At 37.3% G+C, this 19093-nt stretch overlaps 1 protein-coding gene across 1 annotated transcript in view; it reads left to right on the forward strand.

The window, feature by feature from the left end:
* The window catches only part of Arhgap5 (Rho GTPase activating protein 5), an 84108-nt gene that overhangs the window by 10813 nt on the left and 54202 nt on the right, over nt 1-19093 (forward strand). Inside the window, exon 2 of the mRNA XM_045155634.1 lies at nt 3272-7157. Coding sequence (XP_045011569.1) covers nt 3438-7157 — 3720 coding nt within the window. The 5' untranslated portion in view covers nt 3272-3437. The remainder of the gene's footprint in view (nt 1-3271; nt 7158-19093) is intronic.

A 19093-nucleotide genomic window follows, 5' to 3' on the forward strand; every position in this document is an offset into this window, starting at 1 on the left:
AACAGCACAGTAATGTAAAAGCATAAGCATTTTGAAAATTACATATTTGATGAAACAATTTTATGAAAAGGCACAAAACTTTTGTCTAAAAATTAATGCTTATAAATTTACTTTTATTTACATATGTTTTGATTAACAGTAATTGTACATATTTACAGAGTAAGGTGTCATTTCAGTACATGTAATGAATGTTGACGTCAGGTTGATTGGCACAGGTATTACCTTGAGTATCTTTTCTTGCTGTTGGGAAGGTCCAGAATCATCTCTCCTAGCTGTTTTGAAATATTTTATTGTTCACTCTGGTTAGCATAGTATGTATGCCATAGTACATTAAAAGTTATTCTTATCTAACTGCATTTCAAAACCCATTAACCATCCTCTCCTCATTCCTCTCTCCCGATACCTTTCCTAGGTTCTGGTTACTACTGTTTTGTTATCTAAAAATATTTAGGGCTAGATTCTGAATTCATAAGAATCTTTTCATTTTTCTAGATTCCTCATCAGTAAAAAATATGCATTATAGTAGATGTTATGAGAGCAGATTAGTGCGTATGAAAGTAAAGCTACATCAAAAATAGAGAAAATTTTTGTGTGCATGATTGACCCAGTTGTTGCAGTTACTTTCTTGTTGCTGGGATACCTGACCAGAAACGTCTCATGGGAGGAGAGAGTTTATTTTACCCAGGCTTACCTATTCCAGGGGAAGCTTCATCATGGTGGAAGAGCCTGGCTCACTTCATCCGTACATAGCAGCCAGGCAGAACCAATAGCCAGAGCTCAAGCTGGCTTTGTACACACCTAGTAGGGCTGTCCCCAGTGGCATACCTCCTCCAGCAGGGCTCACCCATTAAAGACTAAGTAGTAAGCTTAAACTTAATCAAAAATAATTCAGGTGATGGGGGACATAAGTTTATCTTCCAACCACTATGACTACTGACTGTATTTGAAAGAAACTTTTAACTTAAATCTAACAAATATAATATAATACATACATATTACAAAGTTAGTAGTCATTAGTTTATTAAAGACTTTAATTTTTAGCACATATACCCAAAACTACTTTGTATAAATAAAGGGCAATTTTGATCAGGATATTAACAGGCCAATGGCTGATTTATATATGCGGTAAAATCCTTGTCTAGACTAAGCTTTTTAAACATTATTTGAAAACATTGTTTTCAAATTAAAGTTTCTCTGTTAAACTTGTAAATCAGGTAAAGGAGCCACTGCTCCAGTGAGAGATGAGAGGAAAGGACAACTATGTGCCCAGTATCCTTCTCTCCAACCCTTAGATTAAATAATTTTTTTCACCATAGTTTAAAAGTCACTGTATGGTGACTCATATCATAAGTTCTGGAGCTGACTTGAGAATAGTAGGTAACTTGCCAAACAGCATTGTGAGAAGGATGGACCTGGATGATCTGCACTGTGGCTAATTGGTGGTTTACTGTGAATTGGTGTGAAAATCATAAAAGTCATGAGACACTTCCTTTAATTTAAACTTTAATATTCCTGATTCAGGGATTGCCACTGTCAGGTTAATTAGGATGTATTGAAACCTTAAAATTAAATCTCAATAAATTTAACCTTAGTATAATAAGAGTTTTATTTGTCTATTAGATAAAAAGCTCTCCAGTTTTTCATGACCAATGATGGAATGATGACTTACTTAATGCCTTTACTTATTTTCATCTTATTTTAAGACCCTTTCTAAAATTTCTAAATTTTTCTTTGTTTATGAGTAAAGGCACGCATGTGTCTTGGCACATTTGTAGATATCAGTGGACAACTTCAGTTGTTGGTCCTTACCTTGTTTGAGTAGCGAGGTCTCATTGTTCACGGTTGTGTTCACAAGGCTAGCTGGCCCATAAACTTCTGGGAGATTCTCTTGTTTCTGCTTATTTTTTTCATTGGCACACTGAGATTACAGATGCCTGCCATAGTATATATTCAGCTTTTGCATAGGTTCTAGAGATCTGAACTCATGTACTCATGCTTGGTAACCATTTTTACACTGAGCCATCTCCCCAAGTCCCCTAAAGCTTTGAAAATACATTTTATAGTAGTGTTTTCTTAAGCTGTAGAGTATGTCAGTATTTTGGAATTTAGCTTTAGCCTTCTGTCTGTCTGTCTTTCCCTGGGCATTGAAACTGGGACTTCATACATACTAGGCAAGTACTCTTATCACTGAGCTACATCCCCAGCTCCAAGTCTTTTCAGTAAATTATGGTATCCAGAATCACATGGTGTTTGGATATGGACATATAAGCAGTAGTATTGAAGATGTGTCTGTTATGGTAGAGAATGGGTTTTAGTTGAAATTTTTATGGTAATCAAGTCCTCTCTCCTGTCCCTTCCCTTGCCCTTTTTCTCCTCCCCTCTCATTTATTTGGAATGAGAACATGTGATAGATTTCACAGGAGTGTTGGAACTTACTGAAAAGTGTTTCTAAAGTTCAAAAAGTCTTAATAAATTCATACGAATTTCATAAGGGGTAAGTTTTAGGGAGTAATTATTGAGAGACTATGTACTCTGTTAATATGTTAAACACATTGCTTTATAGTTTTTTAAAAGTCTTGGGGGAAGGGATAGACCTTAGTTTTAGAGCTCTTAGAGCAAGTACAAGGCCCTTGATGCTATCTCTGTTCTATCCCTGATACAGCAAGAATAAAAATAAAAATTAATCAAGTAAAAGTTGTCAGGGTTTTAATAAAGTAGTACATTTTAGTTATTATCAGCATAGTCTTAAAAGGCAGGAAAATTATAGGAGTGGAAAGGACTAGTTTTCTTCAGATGTACAGGAAAGAGTAATTAGAAGTAAATGTACATTTGGGTACTGGAGAGATGGCTCAGCCATTAAAGGTGCTTGCTTGCTTTCAAGCCTCTAGTTCTGGGTTTGATTTCCCAGTTCCCATGTAAAGCCAGATTTACAAAATTGTGGGTGTGTCTAGAGGTCATGTGCAATGGAAAGGGGCCATGTTGTGCCCATTCTGCCTCTCCATCTCTCTTTCAAATAAATAAAATTTTTTTTAAAAGTGTAGTTTTGGATAATAGTAAATTTTAAAGTTTACGAGCCATTAAATTTTTTTATTTAATGATCTTATTGTTAGGTTTACCCTAAAATTTTTATCATATTCATAAGTCAGGTATACATTGTTTATGATTTCTTAACTCATGTTACACATTTAATAATTTGCGTGGTGCTTTATGAACATTATTTGTTTATGCATACTTCATGATTAAAATTTGTCTTTTTTTTCTCACTTTCTAGGTAGATGATCCATATGCTCTTGAAGACCTTTCTGTGGAAATGAGGGAGCTACAAAGAACCAAATATATTTCTGAAATTCAGGATCTGTTTTTTGAGATGATTTTATTTTCAGAATGAAGAGTATATATGGTTACCCTTATGAATGTAGAGACATGAGAAGAGAGTTATGATGGCAAAAAACAAAGAGCCTCGTCCCCCATCCTATACTATCAGTGTAGTTGGACTCTCTGGGACTGAAAAAGACAAAGGCAACTGTGGAGTTGGAAAGTCTTGTTTGTGCAATAGATTTGTACGCTCAAAAGCAGATGAATATTATCCAGAGCATACTTCTGTGCTTAGCACCATTGACTTTGGAGGGCGAGTAGTAAACAATGATCACTTTTTATACTGGGGTGACATAATACAGAATGGTGAAGATGGAGTAGAATGCAAAATTCATGTCATTGAACAAACAGAGTTCATTGATGATCAGACTTTCTTGCCTCATCGGAGTACAAATTTGCAACCATATATAAAACGTGCAGCTGCCTCCAAATTGCAGTCAGCAGAAAAACTAATGTACATTTGCACTGATCAACTCGGCTTGGAGCAAGATTTTGAGCAGAAGCAGATGCCCGAAGGGAAGCTCAACGTAGATGGATTTTTACTGTGCATTGATGTTAGTCAGGGATGTAATCGGAAATTTGATGATCAACTTAAATTTGTGAATAACCTTTTTGTCCAGCTATCAAAATCTAAAAAACCCATAATAATAGCAGCAACTAAGTGTGATGAGTGTGTAGATCATTATCTGAGAGAAGTTCAGTCATTTGCTTCAAACAAAAAGAACCTTCTTGTAGTGGAAACATCAGCACGATTTAATGTCAACATAGAGACGTGTTTCATTGCATTGGTACAAATGTTGGATAAAACTCGTGGCAAGCCTAAAATTATTCCCTATCTGGATGCTTATAAAACACAGAGACAACTTGTTGTCACAGCAACAGATAAATTTGAAAAACTTGTACAGACTGTGAGAGATTATCATGCAACTTGGAAAACTGTTAGTAATAAATTAAAAAATCATCCTGATTATGAAGAATACATCAACTTAGAGGGAACAAGAAAGGCCCGAAATACATTCTCAAAGCATATAGAACAACTTAAGCAGGAACATATACGAAAACGGAGAGAAGAATATATAAGTACCTTACCAAGGGCTTTTAATACACTCTTACCAAATCTGGAGGAGATTGAACATTTAAATTGGTCGGAAGCTTTGAAGTTAATGGAGAAGAGAGCAGATTTCCTGTTATGTTTTGTGGTTCTAGAAAAAACACCTTGGGATGAAACTGACCATATAGACAAAATTAATGATAGGCGGATCCCATTTGACCTCCTGAGCACTTTAGAAGCTGAAAAAGTCTATCAGAACCATGTGCAGCATCTGATATCAGAGAAAAGGAGAGTAGAGATGAAGGAGAAATTCAAAAAAACTTTGGAAAAAATTCAGTTCATTTCACCCGGCCAGCCATGGGAGGAAGTTATGTGCTTTGTTATGGAGGATGAAGCATTCAAGTACATCACTGAGGCTGATAGCAGAGAGGTGTATGGAAGGCATCAGCGAGAGATAGTTGAGAAAGCCAAAGAAGAGTTTCAGGAAATGCTTTTTGAGCATTCTGAGCTTTTTTATGATTTAGATCTTAATGCAACACCAAGTTCAGATAAAATGAGTGAAATTCACACAGTTCTGAGTGAAGAACCCAGATATAAAGCTTTACAGAAACTTGCACCTGATAGGGAATCTCTTCTGCTTAAGCATATAGGCTTTGTTTATCATCCCACTAAAGAAACATGTCTTAGTGGCCAGAATTGTACAGACATTAAAGTGGAACACTTACTTGCCAGTAGTCTTCTACAGTTGGATCATGGCCGCTTACGGTTGTATCATGATAGTACCAGTATAGATAAAGTTAATCTTTTCATTTTAGGAAAAGATGGCCTTGCCCAGGAACTAGCAAATGAGATAAGGACACAATCCACTGATGACGAGTATGCCTTAGATGGAAAAATTTATGAACTTGATCTTCGGCCTGTTGATGCCAAATCGCCTTACATTTTGAGTCAGTTATGGACTACAGCCTTTAAACCACATGGGTGCTTCTGTGTATTTAATTCCATTGAGTCACTGAGTTTTATTGGGGAATTTATTGGAAAAATAAGAACTGAAGCTTCTCAGATCAGAAAAGATAAATACATGGCTAGTCTTCCATTTACATTAATTCTAGCTAATCAGAGAGATTCCATTAGTAAAAATCTACCAATTCTCAGGCACCAAGGGCAGCAGTTGGCAAATAAATTACAGTGTCCTTTTGTAGATGTACCTACTGGTACATATCCTCGTAAATTTAATGAATCCCAGGTAAAGCAAGCTCTAAGAGGAGTATTGGAATCAGTTAAACACAATCTAGATGTGGTGAGCCCAGTTCCCACAAATAAGGATGTATCAGAAGCTGACTTGAGGATTGTCATGTGTGCCATGTGTGGTGATCCATTTAGTGTGGATCTTATTCTGTCACCCTTCCTTGACTCTCATTCCTGCAGTGCTGCTCAAGCTGGACAGAATAATTCCCTAATGCTTGATAAAATTATTGGGGAAAAAAGGAGGCGAATACACATCACAATATTATCATACCACTCTTCAATTGGAGTAAGAAAAGATGAACTGGTTCATGGGTATATATTAGTTTACTCTGCAAAACGGAAAGCATCAATGGGAATGCTTCGAGCATTTCTATCAGAAGTTCAGGACACCATTCCTGTACAACTGGTGGCAGTTACAGACAGCCAAGCAGATTTTTTTGAAAACGAGGCTATCAAGGAGTTGATGACTGAAGGAGAACACATTGCTACAGAGATAACTGCTAAATTTACAGCATTGTATTCTTTATCTCAGTATCATCGGCAAACTGAGGTCTTTACTCTGTTTTTCAGTGATGTTCTAGAGAAGAAAAATATGATAGAAAATTCCTATTTGTCTGATAATACAAGGGAATCAACCCATCAAAGTGAAGATGTTTTCCTTCCATCTCCAAGAGATTGTTTTTCTTATAATAACTACCCTGATTCAGATGATGACACAGAAGCGCCACCTCCTTATAGTCCAATTGGGGATGATGTACAGTTGCTCCCAACACCTAGTGACCGTTCCAGATACAGGTTAGACTTGGAAGGAAATGAATATCCTGTTCATAGCACCCCTAACTCTCATGATCATGAACGCAACCATAAAGTGCCTCCACCTATTAAACCTAAGCCAGTTGTACCTAAGACAAACGTGAAAAAACTGGATCCAAACCTTTTAAAAACAATTGAAGCTGGCATTGGTAAAAATCCAAGAAAACAGATCTCCCGGGTGACCTTGGCACACCCAGAAGATATGGATTCTTCAGATAACTATGCGGAGCCCATTGACACAATTTTCAAACAGAAGGGATATTCTGATGAGATTTATGTCGTCCCAGACGATAGCCAAAATCGAATTATTAAAATTAGAAACTCATTTGTAAATAACACTCAAGGAGATGAAGAAAATGGATTTTCTGATAGAACCTCAAAAGGTCATGGGGAACGGAGGCCTTCGAAATACAAGTATAAGTCTAAAACTTTGTTTAGTAAAGCTAAGTCATACTATAGAAGGACACATTCAGATGCAAGTGACGACGAGGCTTTCACTACTTCTAAAACGAAAAGAAAAGGAAGACATCGTGGTAGTGAAGAAGATCCACTGCTTTCACCTGTTGAAACTTGGAAAGGTGGCATTGATAATCCTGCGATCACTTCTGACCAGGAGGTAGATGACAAGAAGATGAAGAAAAAAACCCATAAAGTAAAAGAAGATAAAAAGGTAATTTTGTTTATGGTTAGCCATGTTTATAAAGATGTTTGCTTTGGCCTTTTTAAAAAATATATATCTGTAGTTAATAAATTTGATATCAATAGGAACTTAAGACTTTAGCATGTATAATTAGAACCTCTTTAATTTGTTCAATATTTTGTAGAGGCAATTTTTTTGTTTTAATTTTGGTGCATTTTTTTCCTATGCTTTATTTGGAATAGAAATTTGACTTCTTATCCATCGTGACAATTCTGGGTGAATATATTTGTTCTTTTTCAATAAATGTTAATTTATCTAGAAGCGTTAAGCACTAAAACTTAAATATATGTTAAGTTTCTTTTTATTTATTTATTTATTTGTTTGTTTATTTATTTATTGGTTTTTCGAGGTGGGGTCTCCTGCTTGCTCAGGCTGACATGGATGGCCTGGAACTCACAGCAGTCATCTGTAGACTAAGCATGTAAACTCTTTTTAAATGAGACTCATTTAGACATAAAGCATACATTCTTCATGACATATACTACTAGTAGTAAATATCTCTAGCATCTTTTATACCTAACCTTATGTGACTGGCCTTATCTACACTTCTGGTTTGGTTTTGTTTTTTGAGATAGGATCATATATTATATAGCTCAGCTGATGCTTGAATTCACTGTGTAGTCAAGGCTTGCTTATGCTTGAATTCACTGTGTAGTCAAGGCTTGCTTTAAACTTGTGATATGCCTGTGTGGCCCTTTTCTCCTGGGATTATAAGAGTGTGTCTTCACACCTAGCCTCATCAATTTCAATGATGTAGGGCTTTCATTCCTTTTTAGAGTGCATACTATTTTTATAGTCACAAGTATCTTTGACACTTTAAATCAGATACTTCAAAAATATTTTTATTGATTGATTTGAGAGAGATTGAATATGGGTTTGCACTGGCAAGGCTTCCTGCCACTACAAACAAGCCAGAATAACTTCATTTTTTTTCCCTCTTATTTGCATACACAAGTTGAACCTACCTAATCTGAAATGTTTCAAAATCTGAAACCGTTTGAGCTCCGGCATGATGCCAACATAAAGTTTTATACTTGCCTTTCAAAGTATACTTGTAGTTATTATTTCCATGTAGCAAATTGATCAGAACTGGTTGGTTAGGGCCAAATTTTAAATGCTGTCATTTTTGGTTCTTGCAGTGGCTATTTTCTATAAAAGTTTGTCCCTTTAGGATTATTTTTTATAATACATTGTTGAAATCATGAGATTAAAAGGCCTGAGTATTTTAGTGATTCAATGTTTAATATTAATTTCTTTTACTTTTTCACCTGAGCTCAAGATGTGGATGTGTGGAATATTTAGCGTGGTCTTTAATTCCAGATAATTAATGCTAATGCTTCCTGAGTTGGATCTCATTTTTTGAATTTTATTCTCCTTAAACCTAAATTAGTGACTTTATAGTGCAGTTATTTGAGTTTAACGATCCTTTTTCCTCCAAGTCTGGAATCTGAATGTGTTGAACTCAAGCTATGAAAGCATATCAGTTTCGGATGATGTTTCATTCCTTTTTAGAGCATATACTGTGTTTATTGTCACTAGCATCTTTCAATCTTTAAATCAAATACTTTTAAAAATATTTTTATTTATTTAAGAGATTGAGTATGGGTATGCCAGGACCTCCTGCCACTGCAAACAAAACTCCAGGTGTATGTGCCACTTTGTGCATCTGGCTTCACATAGGCACTGGGGAATCAAACCTGGGCTATCAGGCTTTGCAAGCAAGCCACCATCTTTAACTACTGAGTCATCTCTTCAGCCTACTTCTTTCTCTCTTAATTTTTCAAGTTTTGTTGTTATTTATAGGCTTTTCTTCACTTGCCCAAAAGTGGTAAACTTGCTTTAACTTATACTCTGCTCTTAGTTGACTAAAGTCACACTCTTCAACCATGTTTTAGAGTTCTTTTCAGAATTGCATTGTATTTTTATATAGCACTAATAATTAGATTCATGGTTTATGTAAATATAAACAGTGAAATGCTTTGGATCTCTTCCGAGGTTTTTTTTTTTTTTCTTTTAAGCATTACAGAATGGTTAGAACATTACTTGACACCTTAGTTTGCCTACAAATTGTTTTGTTCTGTGTATTGTTTTTGTGATATAAAACCCAGGGCCTTGCACATATACACAAGTGCTCTACCACCAAGCTGTCTCCAGCATTTTAACAGTTTTTTCATGATATAAACTGGACTCAGTAATTGAAGTTGTATTGGGTTTCGAGAAGCTGTTGGAGATTGTAACCATGTGAATATCCCTTAATGATAATCTGGGAATTATAACCCTGTGGTTGGAGTAGGTTTAGGAAAGCACTATTGGAAGAATTGAAAGACATAGTGGTACTTGGTTAACAATAGCTCATGGTAAAGAGTCAGACTGTTCAGAGGTTTGAGTCCAGGTTCAGCAGATATAAGGGTGATCTGGCTGTGACATCTGTCATCCCATTGATTGCCAGGGTTGATTTGGCTGATGTGGCTGGCTAGGTGGGTGTCCCTTTCCTCCCTCACTGCCCTTTGTGTGTCACTTTGGAAGCTGTGCCCTCAGTCAAAATGATACCCTTTCCTGAATCAGAACAGAGGAGAACCAGTCTTCTGTCAAGAGTATAGGACTAGTTGCGCTCTCCCTCCATACAAGCTCTCAAGGTCTATTTGAATCCAGGCTCAGCCACTTCTAGCTGTGTAACTATAACACCATGTTTGTGCCTCCATTTAGGAAAATAATCATACTTATTACAGCTGCTATTAAAGAAAGTTAATATTCATTTAGAACAATGCCTAAAATATGTCAAATTTATTAAACAGAAGTAATTGTATTTTTTTTTTATTTGAGAACAACAGACAGAAAGAGGCAGAGAGAATGGGTGCATCAGGGCCTCCAGCCACTGCAAACCAACTCCAGATGCATATACCCTTTGTGCATATGGCTTACGTGGGTCCTGGACAGTCGAACTTGGGTCCTTAGGCTTCACAGGCAGCTTCACAGGCAAGTGCTTAACCACTAAGGCATCTCTCCAGCCCAGTAATTTTTGACAGGACAATCCTAATATAAATATTTAGGGGAAATTAGGATGGGAAAAGATCACCATAGAGTACTGTATTAGTTTCACAAAACTTGATGAAAAAAGTAAATCATTAGTCTTCAGTGTTTTTATTTATTTATTTATTTATTTGAGAGAGGGAGAGAGACGAGAATGTGTTCCAGGGCCTTCAGCCGCTGCAAACAAACTCTAGACGCATGTGCCACCTTGTGCATCTGGCCTACTTGGGTCCTAGGGAATCAAACATGGGTCCTTTGGCTTTATAGGTAATTGCTTCAACTGCTAAACCATCTCTCCAGCTCTTCAGTACTTTTTTTTTTTCTTATTGTGACATGTAAAGTGTTTGCCTCACAAGCATGAGGGCCTGAGTTTGATGCCCAAAACCTATGTAATAAATGGCAGGTATAGTGGCCAACACTTGGATACCTGGTGCTGGGGAGGCTGAGACAGGTAAATTCTTAGGCTCACTGGCCAGCTAGTTCAGCCTATGGGCAAATACTAGGCCAATGAGAGACCCTCTCTCAAAAAGAAAAGGAGAGCTAGCCCTGGTGTTACATGCCTTTATTTAATCCCAGTACTCGGGAGGCAAAGGCAGGATGATTGCCATGAGTTCAAGACCACCCTGAGACTACATAGTGAATTCCAGGTCAGCCTGGGCTAGAATAAGACCTTACCTCAAAAAACAAACAACAAAAAGATGATATTAAAGATATTTTAGATGGAGAGAGGCATATACTTACTAAATGAGTAAATCTGTCTTAAACTGTTCAGAAGTACTGAAATAACACTACATTTATAAGGGTCTTTCTTAAATTAAAAACCCAGTTCAGAGCTAGAATTAGTTAAGCAGAACCTAGCCACAAGGAGTGCTGTGTTGGAACTCAATTTGTAACACATAATCTAGTTAGGAGACCGTTGTAAACTTTCAGTTATAAAGTGAGGGAAGTTCAGAGGCCACATGAGAAATCAAAGAGTTGAAAGTTGATTGTTGGGAACAATGAAAGATAGACAAGCCTGACATGATTGATGAGAAAATAAGAGAAGACAAACACTGAGAATAAAAAGGATTTAACTGAAGGTAAATATAAAAGATAACAGAAAAACCTTTTAGTGATTCTGTGTCAAAAAATAAGTTTAAGAAAAAAAACAAGAAAAAGTAAAATTTGCCTAAATAAGAAAGCTTTGAGTCGGGCGTGGTGGCGCACGCCTTTAATCCCAGCACTCGGAAGGCAGAGATAGGAGGATCACCGTGAGTTCGAGGCCACCCTGAGACTCCATAGTGAATTCCATGTCAGCCTGGGCTAGAGTGAGACCCTACTTTGATAAACCACTAAAAAAAAAATAAATAAATAAAAAAGAAAGTTTTGAATAATCCTGTAGCCATTAAATTGTGCAGTTAATTGTTAAATGTTTCTCCCATGGCAATACCAGACCAGGTTAATTTTATTGGAGAACTTGCAGTCAACAAGTCATTTTGATGTTGTACAAATTAGAGAATAGAAATCAAAACAATATATTCTTCATTCTCATCTTTACCAGGCAAGGATGGTGTAAGAAAGGAAAAAATACACTTATTTTACTCAACTTTGTGTATTCAGAAATAATAACTACACCAAGTGTGGTGTAGCATGCCTTTAATCCCAGTACTCAGGAGGCAGAGGTAAAAGGATTGCCATGAATTTAAGACCAGCCTGGGACTGCAGAGTAAGTTCCAGGTCAGCCTGGGCTAGGGTACCTTGAAAAAAAAAAGAAAAAAACCCAAAAATTATAATTAAAGGACAGGTCCAGACAGGTCTACAGACCCACAATTGTAGTTGTGAAATCCAATACCTTTTTTGTTGTTGTTTTGTTAGGCCAGGCTAGCCTCTAACTTGCTCTCACTTCAGCCTCCCTAGTGCTAGAATTGCAGGTATATGTCAGCATGCCAAGCAAAATCCAGGAATTTGAAAACCAAACTTTTTTCTTTTCATAATTTGACAGCAAATCCTTATTTGATCTGTTTTCTTTTTTGGCAACTTGAATAGATATGAACTTCTTATAATCATTAGTTTGTCTTTTAAAAAAACTATTTATTTGATAAAGAATGGGCGTGCCAAGGCCTCTAGCCACTGCAAAGGAACTCTAGACGCATGCACTATAGAAAGGCTGTGTGTGTCTTTTTTTCTCCATTATTTTTCATTTTTTTCTTTTTTCAAAGTAGGGTCTTGCTGTAGCCCAAGCTGACCTGGAATTCACTATGTACTCTCAGGATGGCCTCGAACTCATGACAGTCTTCCTACCTTTGCCTCCCAAGAGCTAGGGTTAAAGATGTGCGCTGCCATTTCCAGCAGCTATACATGTTTATACAGTAAACTTACTCTACAAACAACTTAAAGGTGAAAAATACAATGGCAGGGCTGGAGAGATTGCTTACCAGTTAAGGTACCCATATTCTATTCTCCAGATCCTGTGTAAGCCAGATGCATAAAGGTGACACAAGTGCAAGGTGATGTACATGTCTGGAGTTTGGTTGCAGTGGCTGAAATGCCAATTCTCTCTCTCTCTCTCTCTCTCTCTCTCTCTCTCTCTCTCATTTAAAAAATAAAAAAGGCCAGTCTATTGGGCTTGCCTCAAAAAAAATAAAAAATAAACATATATACATATATATATGCTGAAATATCTATATGTTTATTTTTTATGTTTATATATGTTTAATGTGTGTGTGTGTATATATATATATATATATATGCATGCTGAAAAAAAGACTTGATAAAATTCAGTTCATGGGAAAGCTAATATAGGAATGAAATGGGTAAGAACTTTATTAACTTGAAAAACTATTTCTATGGTCATACAACCAAAATCTCCATTAAACATCTATCATTTTAAGTGGGGAATTCCATTCCCTCTAAAATTATCATTGTTGACTTGTAATATGATTCTTAATATAAAAGTAAAAAATGACACACAGGCAAATTATTAGTAAGTATTAATGAATTAGCAAAGTAGCTTGATACATGATCAATAACCCAAAGTAAGTTGCATCTTTGTATATCAGCAGCAAATAGCTAGAAAAAGTAATTACAAAAGTATGGCAAATTTTCAAGTCTCTAGAATAACTGTTACATGAAAACCTCTGCAAAAAAAAAAAAAAAAATGTATAAAGGAGCTTAGTAGTTAAGGTGCTTGCTGGCAAAGCCAAAGGACCGAGGTTCCAGGTTTGATTCCCCAGTATCTATATAACACAGTATGCACAAGATGGTGATGCATCTAGACTTTGTTTGCAGTGGCTGGGGACCCTAGTGCTTCCATTCTTTCTCCCTCCCTTCTTTTTCTCTCTCAAATAAGTAAAGTTTAAACTATTGAAAGACATTAAAGAAGACTCAACTAAATGGCAGAGTTATTGCCTTGTTATGGATGAATAAGGTGTGCATATATATATATATATATATATATATATCATACTGAGCTTAGATTTAGTGTTTGCTTGAAAGCTTCAAGGGTTTATGAGAAATTCCACATGCTGATTCTAATTATTGTAGTAGAATAAAGGATTCAGAATATCCAGGCTGTTGCTGAAGAGAAAGGCAAGATGGAGTGTTTATGATAGTGTCATGTCTGCTTATTCTATTAAGTAGAAAATTTTAGTATTTAAGAGTGTGGCACATGTTAATAGCCTAGAGAACCCAATAACAGAGACTTGCGGTTTAGTGCGGTCCTTCCTTGAACTTTTGATCCTCTTGCTTCCACCTCCTGAGTGCTGGGATTACAAGCATACTTCACCTCACCAGGTTTATACTGTGCTTGTGTTCTGGGGTGTGTGCCTTGGGAGTTCATGAAAGTCCTTGAACTCCAGATCTTGAGTTGTGTTGAATTCAACCACAGAATTGGGCAAATGAAACTGAGAAGGGCAATTATTTATTTAATAAAACCAAGGGAAGGGAAATGGGCACCCCCATGTGGTCTGAGACCCCATGTGATGATGGTCCTTGAAGCAATGTGAAAAACAAGTGATTTAGAGAAGAAGGAAAAGAAAGTGCAGAGAGCTCTTGTCATGTGACAGGGCAGCCTGAGAGATAGCAACCACAATGTCAAGATCCTATTCAAATACTAGAAAAGGGGACCTTTCTCCCAGGAAGGGACTCAAGTTGTTCTAGGGAACTCCTTTAGGCAAGAGATAAGGAGAAGCCAGCCTCTTTTCTGCCTGCCGCAGAGGAGACTGCAAGGATAGGCCAAAAGACATTCCTGCTTTTTACTTTCAAGGGCACAATCACCCTAACTGCCTCACTTGGGATTGAACCCACGGTTTGGTGCATGCTACCAGCTATATCTCAAGCTTGGATGTTCTGGTTTAACTGGTTGAGGAAAGAGCTTTTTTGTGTGTGTTTGTTTTTAGTGTCATTTTTAGTCAGATCTGGTTGATGACTATGAGTTAACGAGACAGTGAGTGGACTAGACGACTGAAATAGCATGTGTATGGGATGGAGAAAATATAGTATGTTCCTTAGGATGTCAGAATTTGATCATTGATCTAGAGCAGGCATTGGCAAGCTTTCTGTGAAGGATGAAATAGTATAAATTTTAGGCTATAGTCTCTATTGTAACTGGTGAGATCTGATGTTGTAATGCAAAAAAAAACAACAGTCATTAGTAACATGTAAACTAATGATCATTGCTGTGTTCTAATGAAATTATTTTTAAAAACAGATGGCAGGTTGGGTTTGGCTTCCAAGCCATGTATTTTCTTGGCTGTAGGGGAGTGATTGGTATAAGGAAAGGCTTGGAGAGACCAGATTCTGAGGCCTGGTGTTGTATTTTTGTTGTTGGTAGTGCTGGATTTTGTTTTGTTTGTTGTTGTTGATTAAGTCATTTGAAACTGGGATGAATGGATTTGCTTGACAATGACATGGATTCAATATGGAGAATCATTTGAGGAAGATTAAAGAGGATGTGGAAAACCTGTTAGCATATCATCATAATTTAAGCAAAATAAAATGAAAGCTAACACTTGGAATCAGGAAGGAGAATGGAGTGGATTTGAGAGAGACTTTAAAAATCCATCAGATTTAATATGCATATGTGATGAAGATAATAACATAAGAAAGACAAGCTAGGTATCATGGCACATGCCTTTAATACCAGCACTGGGGAGGCAGGCAGAAGTAGGAGGATCGCTGTGAATTCAAGGCCACCCTGAGGACTACATAGTGAATTCCAGGTCAGCCTGGGCTAGAGTAAGACCATACATTGAAAAACCAAAAGAGGGCTGGAGGGATGGCTTAACGGTTAAGGCATTTGCCTGCAAAGCCAAAGGACCCAGGTTTGATTCGCCAGGACCCACGTTAGCCGGAAGCACAAGGTGGTGCATGAGTGTGGAATTTGTTTGCAGTGGCTGGAGGCGCTGGTGTGCCCATTCTCTCTGTCTGTCTGTCTCTCTCTCTCTCTCTCTGATTCTCTCAAATAAATAAATAAACTTTTAAAAAAAGACAATAAGAATAGAGATGATGATAGATGAAATTTCCTTAGGAGCAAATGTAAAGGATGATCTAACAGATTTTGTATGTATGGGTGCATGTATGTGGGGGCCAGATGTCAACATTGTGTGTCTTCTTAAAGGTCTCAACACTGAACCTGGAATTCATTTATTAGGCAGACTATTTAGTTAGGACCACATGTTTCTGCCTCTCTGGTGCTGGAGTCATGTACCTACTTTTTTTTCTTTTTGAGGTAGGGTCTCTCTCAAACCTATACCTACTTTTTTTTTTTTTTGAGGTAGGGTCTCTCTCAAACCTAGGCTGACCTGGAATTCACTATGTAATCTTAGGGTGGCCTTGAACTCACAGAGATCCTCCTACCTCTGCCTCCTGAGTGCTGGAATTAAAGGCGTGTGCCACCACGCCTGGCTTCACCTACTTTTTTTTTAAAATTTTTTATTTATTTATTTGAGAGCGACAGACACAGAGAGAAAGACAGATAGAGGGAGAGAGAGATTGGGCGCGCTAGGGCTTCCAGCCTCTGCAAACGAACTCCAGACGGGTGCGCCCCCTTGTGCATCTGGCTAACGTGGGACCTGGGGAACTGAGCCTCGAACCGGGGTCCTTAGGCTTCACAGGCAAGCGTTTAACCGCTAAGCCATCTCTCCAGCCCTTCACCTACTTTTTAATATGGGTGCTTGGGATCCAAACCTCAGGTCCCTAGGCTTTCATGGCAAGCACCTAACTGACTAGGGTATTTCTCCAGCCCCTAATACATATCTGTGAGCAACTGCCAGTGTTAAGTGGCCAAATAAAAGGTAATCCTAAATAAGCTGATGGTAAAAGTAAATCATGCGGGTGTTTCTTAGTGGTAGAGCACTTGCTAGTATGGATGAGTCCCTAAGTTTGGTTCCCTGCCCCATGAAATTTAAAATCCTCTCCTGTTATTTTTCTGAGGTTATGCACAGTTTTGCATTTTATCTACCATAGAACAAGATTTTGTTTACCTTAATTCCAAGATGGGAGTCATAGTCTAGTAGTCTTTTTTTTTTTTCCAGATTCTTCACCACCTGGAGGATTGGAAATACTAGCAGCTGAGGAAGGTTTTTTGTTTGTTTTGTATTTTGTGGTAGGGTCACACTATAGCCCATGCTGACCTGGCATTCACTGTATATTCCCAGACTGACCTCAAACTCACAGCAGTTCTCTTATCACTTCTTCTGTGTGCTGAAATTAAAGATGTTTACCACCATAACTGTTACAGAGAAGCTGGGTAGAAAGCTTCCCAATTCATTTGTATAGCTGTATGTTTTACTTGGACCCTGTCTAGGTTGCTCTAGGCTTATTTTGTTGTTAATGTCATTAATAAAATAATCTAACTCATAAATCCTATATGGTAAAGCAGTTTTGTAGGAAGATCTCTTAATATAAAAGTTTACTTAATTAAGGCAAGAATTTGTTTCGCCCAATTTGTGCAAGAATCCTGACCACATTTTTTTTTTTTTTTTTTGCATTAGTTATTTTTCTCTTCCCTCATTTCACCTAGTGTTAGTTTGAAGAGTGACCAGTTTTCCTTAAGGGGACAAGTCCCTGTTTTGCAAAACCCCTTTGGAATATCAACCAGTGTTTATAGCTTTTATAGACTTTTTAAAAAGAGGTGATATAAATTCTTGTAGAGTGCTGGAGAGTTTTTTTTCTTACATAGATATGTTCAGTCTTTAGTTCATCGAGGGCCCTGTTTGCTTGCTTACTTGCTCACCTGCTTGATTTTGAGATAGGTTCTTCCTATGTTGCCCAGGCTGAGCGCAAGTGATATACTGTTTCTGCCTCTTGTATGCTGGGATGACCACCATGCCTGGATTTTCTTTAAAGTTCTCATACTTTTCAGGAATGTATCTTTAGACATTTACCAAACTTGAGTTCTCAGTCCCTGTTTGTACTAACCTGTCTCAGTGGTTCTCAACCAGTGCCAATATTGACCTCCAGGAAGCATGTGTCAATGTCTAGAGACATTTTTAGCTGTCACGACTGGGCATGAGGGTTGCTTCTGGTATATAAGCATGTAGAGAGGATTGCTACAAAGCATTCATTGGTCATCTCTTGCAACAAAAATGTATAGCCTAAAACATCTGTAATGCTGATGGTGAGAAACGGTGTGGCTAAATGTGGTCTTTAAGGAAATTCCTATGAGGTTCTGAGAAATAGCATGTTTATACCTGTTGAGTAGGAAAGGCAGGTTTTGCCTCATTGGTCATAGCTTTTACTTCCCTGTCTTCACTATGATTGAGCAAGAATGTTTTTAGCGAGGTACTACTATAGATCAGAGCTACAATTCTACTGTTATTTATCCTACTTGGCTGCTTTTATTGTGATACGAAATATGTTGCCTTTATTCCATTATCACAGTTTTAGTTGAGGTAGTCATTGCTTCTTGGATTATTGCAATGATTTTTTTTTCTGATTATACATTTTGTGGTAATGAATAGATTCATGGCATTGTACAGTGTAAAGCAGATCTCATGTGCTGTTTTTCCTGTTTTCTGCAATGGTAAAACATCTTATATCACTGTAGTACAGTGTGCTGATGACCCATGGGTCTGATTCAGAATTCCACAACTGTACTTGTAAGCTCCTATATTTAATTCTGTGAAATTATCACATGTATAGACTTGTATATCTGCTACCACAGTAAAGGTGCAAAACCGTTCTTTCACCAGCCGATCTCTTGTGTTCTTTTCCTTTTTTTTTGTTTTTTGTTTTTTGAGGTAGAGTTTCACTCTAGCCCAGGCTGACCTGGAATTCACTATGTAGTCTTAGGGTGGCCTCGAACTCATGGGGATCCTCACTAGTGCTGGGATGAAAGGCATGTGCTACCATGCCCTGCTCCCTTGTGTTCTTTTCTAACCATACCTTCTTCCTTTTCTTTTTCCCCATTCCTAACTGCTTATATAGCTGGTAACCTGTTTTGTTCTTATGCATGTTTGTCATTTCAAAGAATGATACATGAAAGAGAGCAAATAGCATGTAACTTTCTAGGATTGACTTTTTTTCACTTAGCATACTTCTCTTCAGATTCATTTAAGTTATCTCATTTTTTCAATTATCTGTTGCTTTTTAGTGCTAAATATGCCATCAAATATGATTTATACACACACACTTTTTAACTTGTTGAAGGGTATTGGGTTGTTTGCAGTGTTGGGCTATCATGGATAAAATTTCTATGAATATTTAAGTGTAGGTTTTTATATAAACATTAGTTTTGTGTCTTTAGATAAAAGACCTTAGTAGCTGGGTCATGTGATAATTTCATATTTAGTCTCATAGAAAACTGCCTGATTAATTTCCTTGGAGAATATACTATTTTACATCCCCACTGACAGTGGATGATCTACTCAGGATCTCCATATCACCGCCAGTATGGT

The sequence above is a fragment of the Jaculus jaculus genome, chromosome 7 (assembly GCF_020740685.1).
Source record: "Jaculus jaculus isolate mJacJac1 chromosome 7, mJacJac1.mat.Y.cur, whole genome shotgun sequence".
Taxonomy (NCBI): Eukaryota; Metazoa; Chordata; class Mammalia; order Rodentia; family Dipodidae; genus Jaculus; species Jaculus jaculus.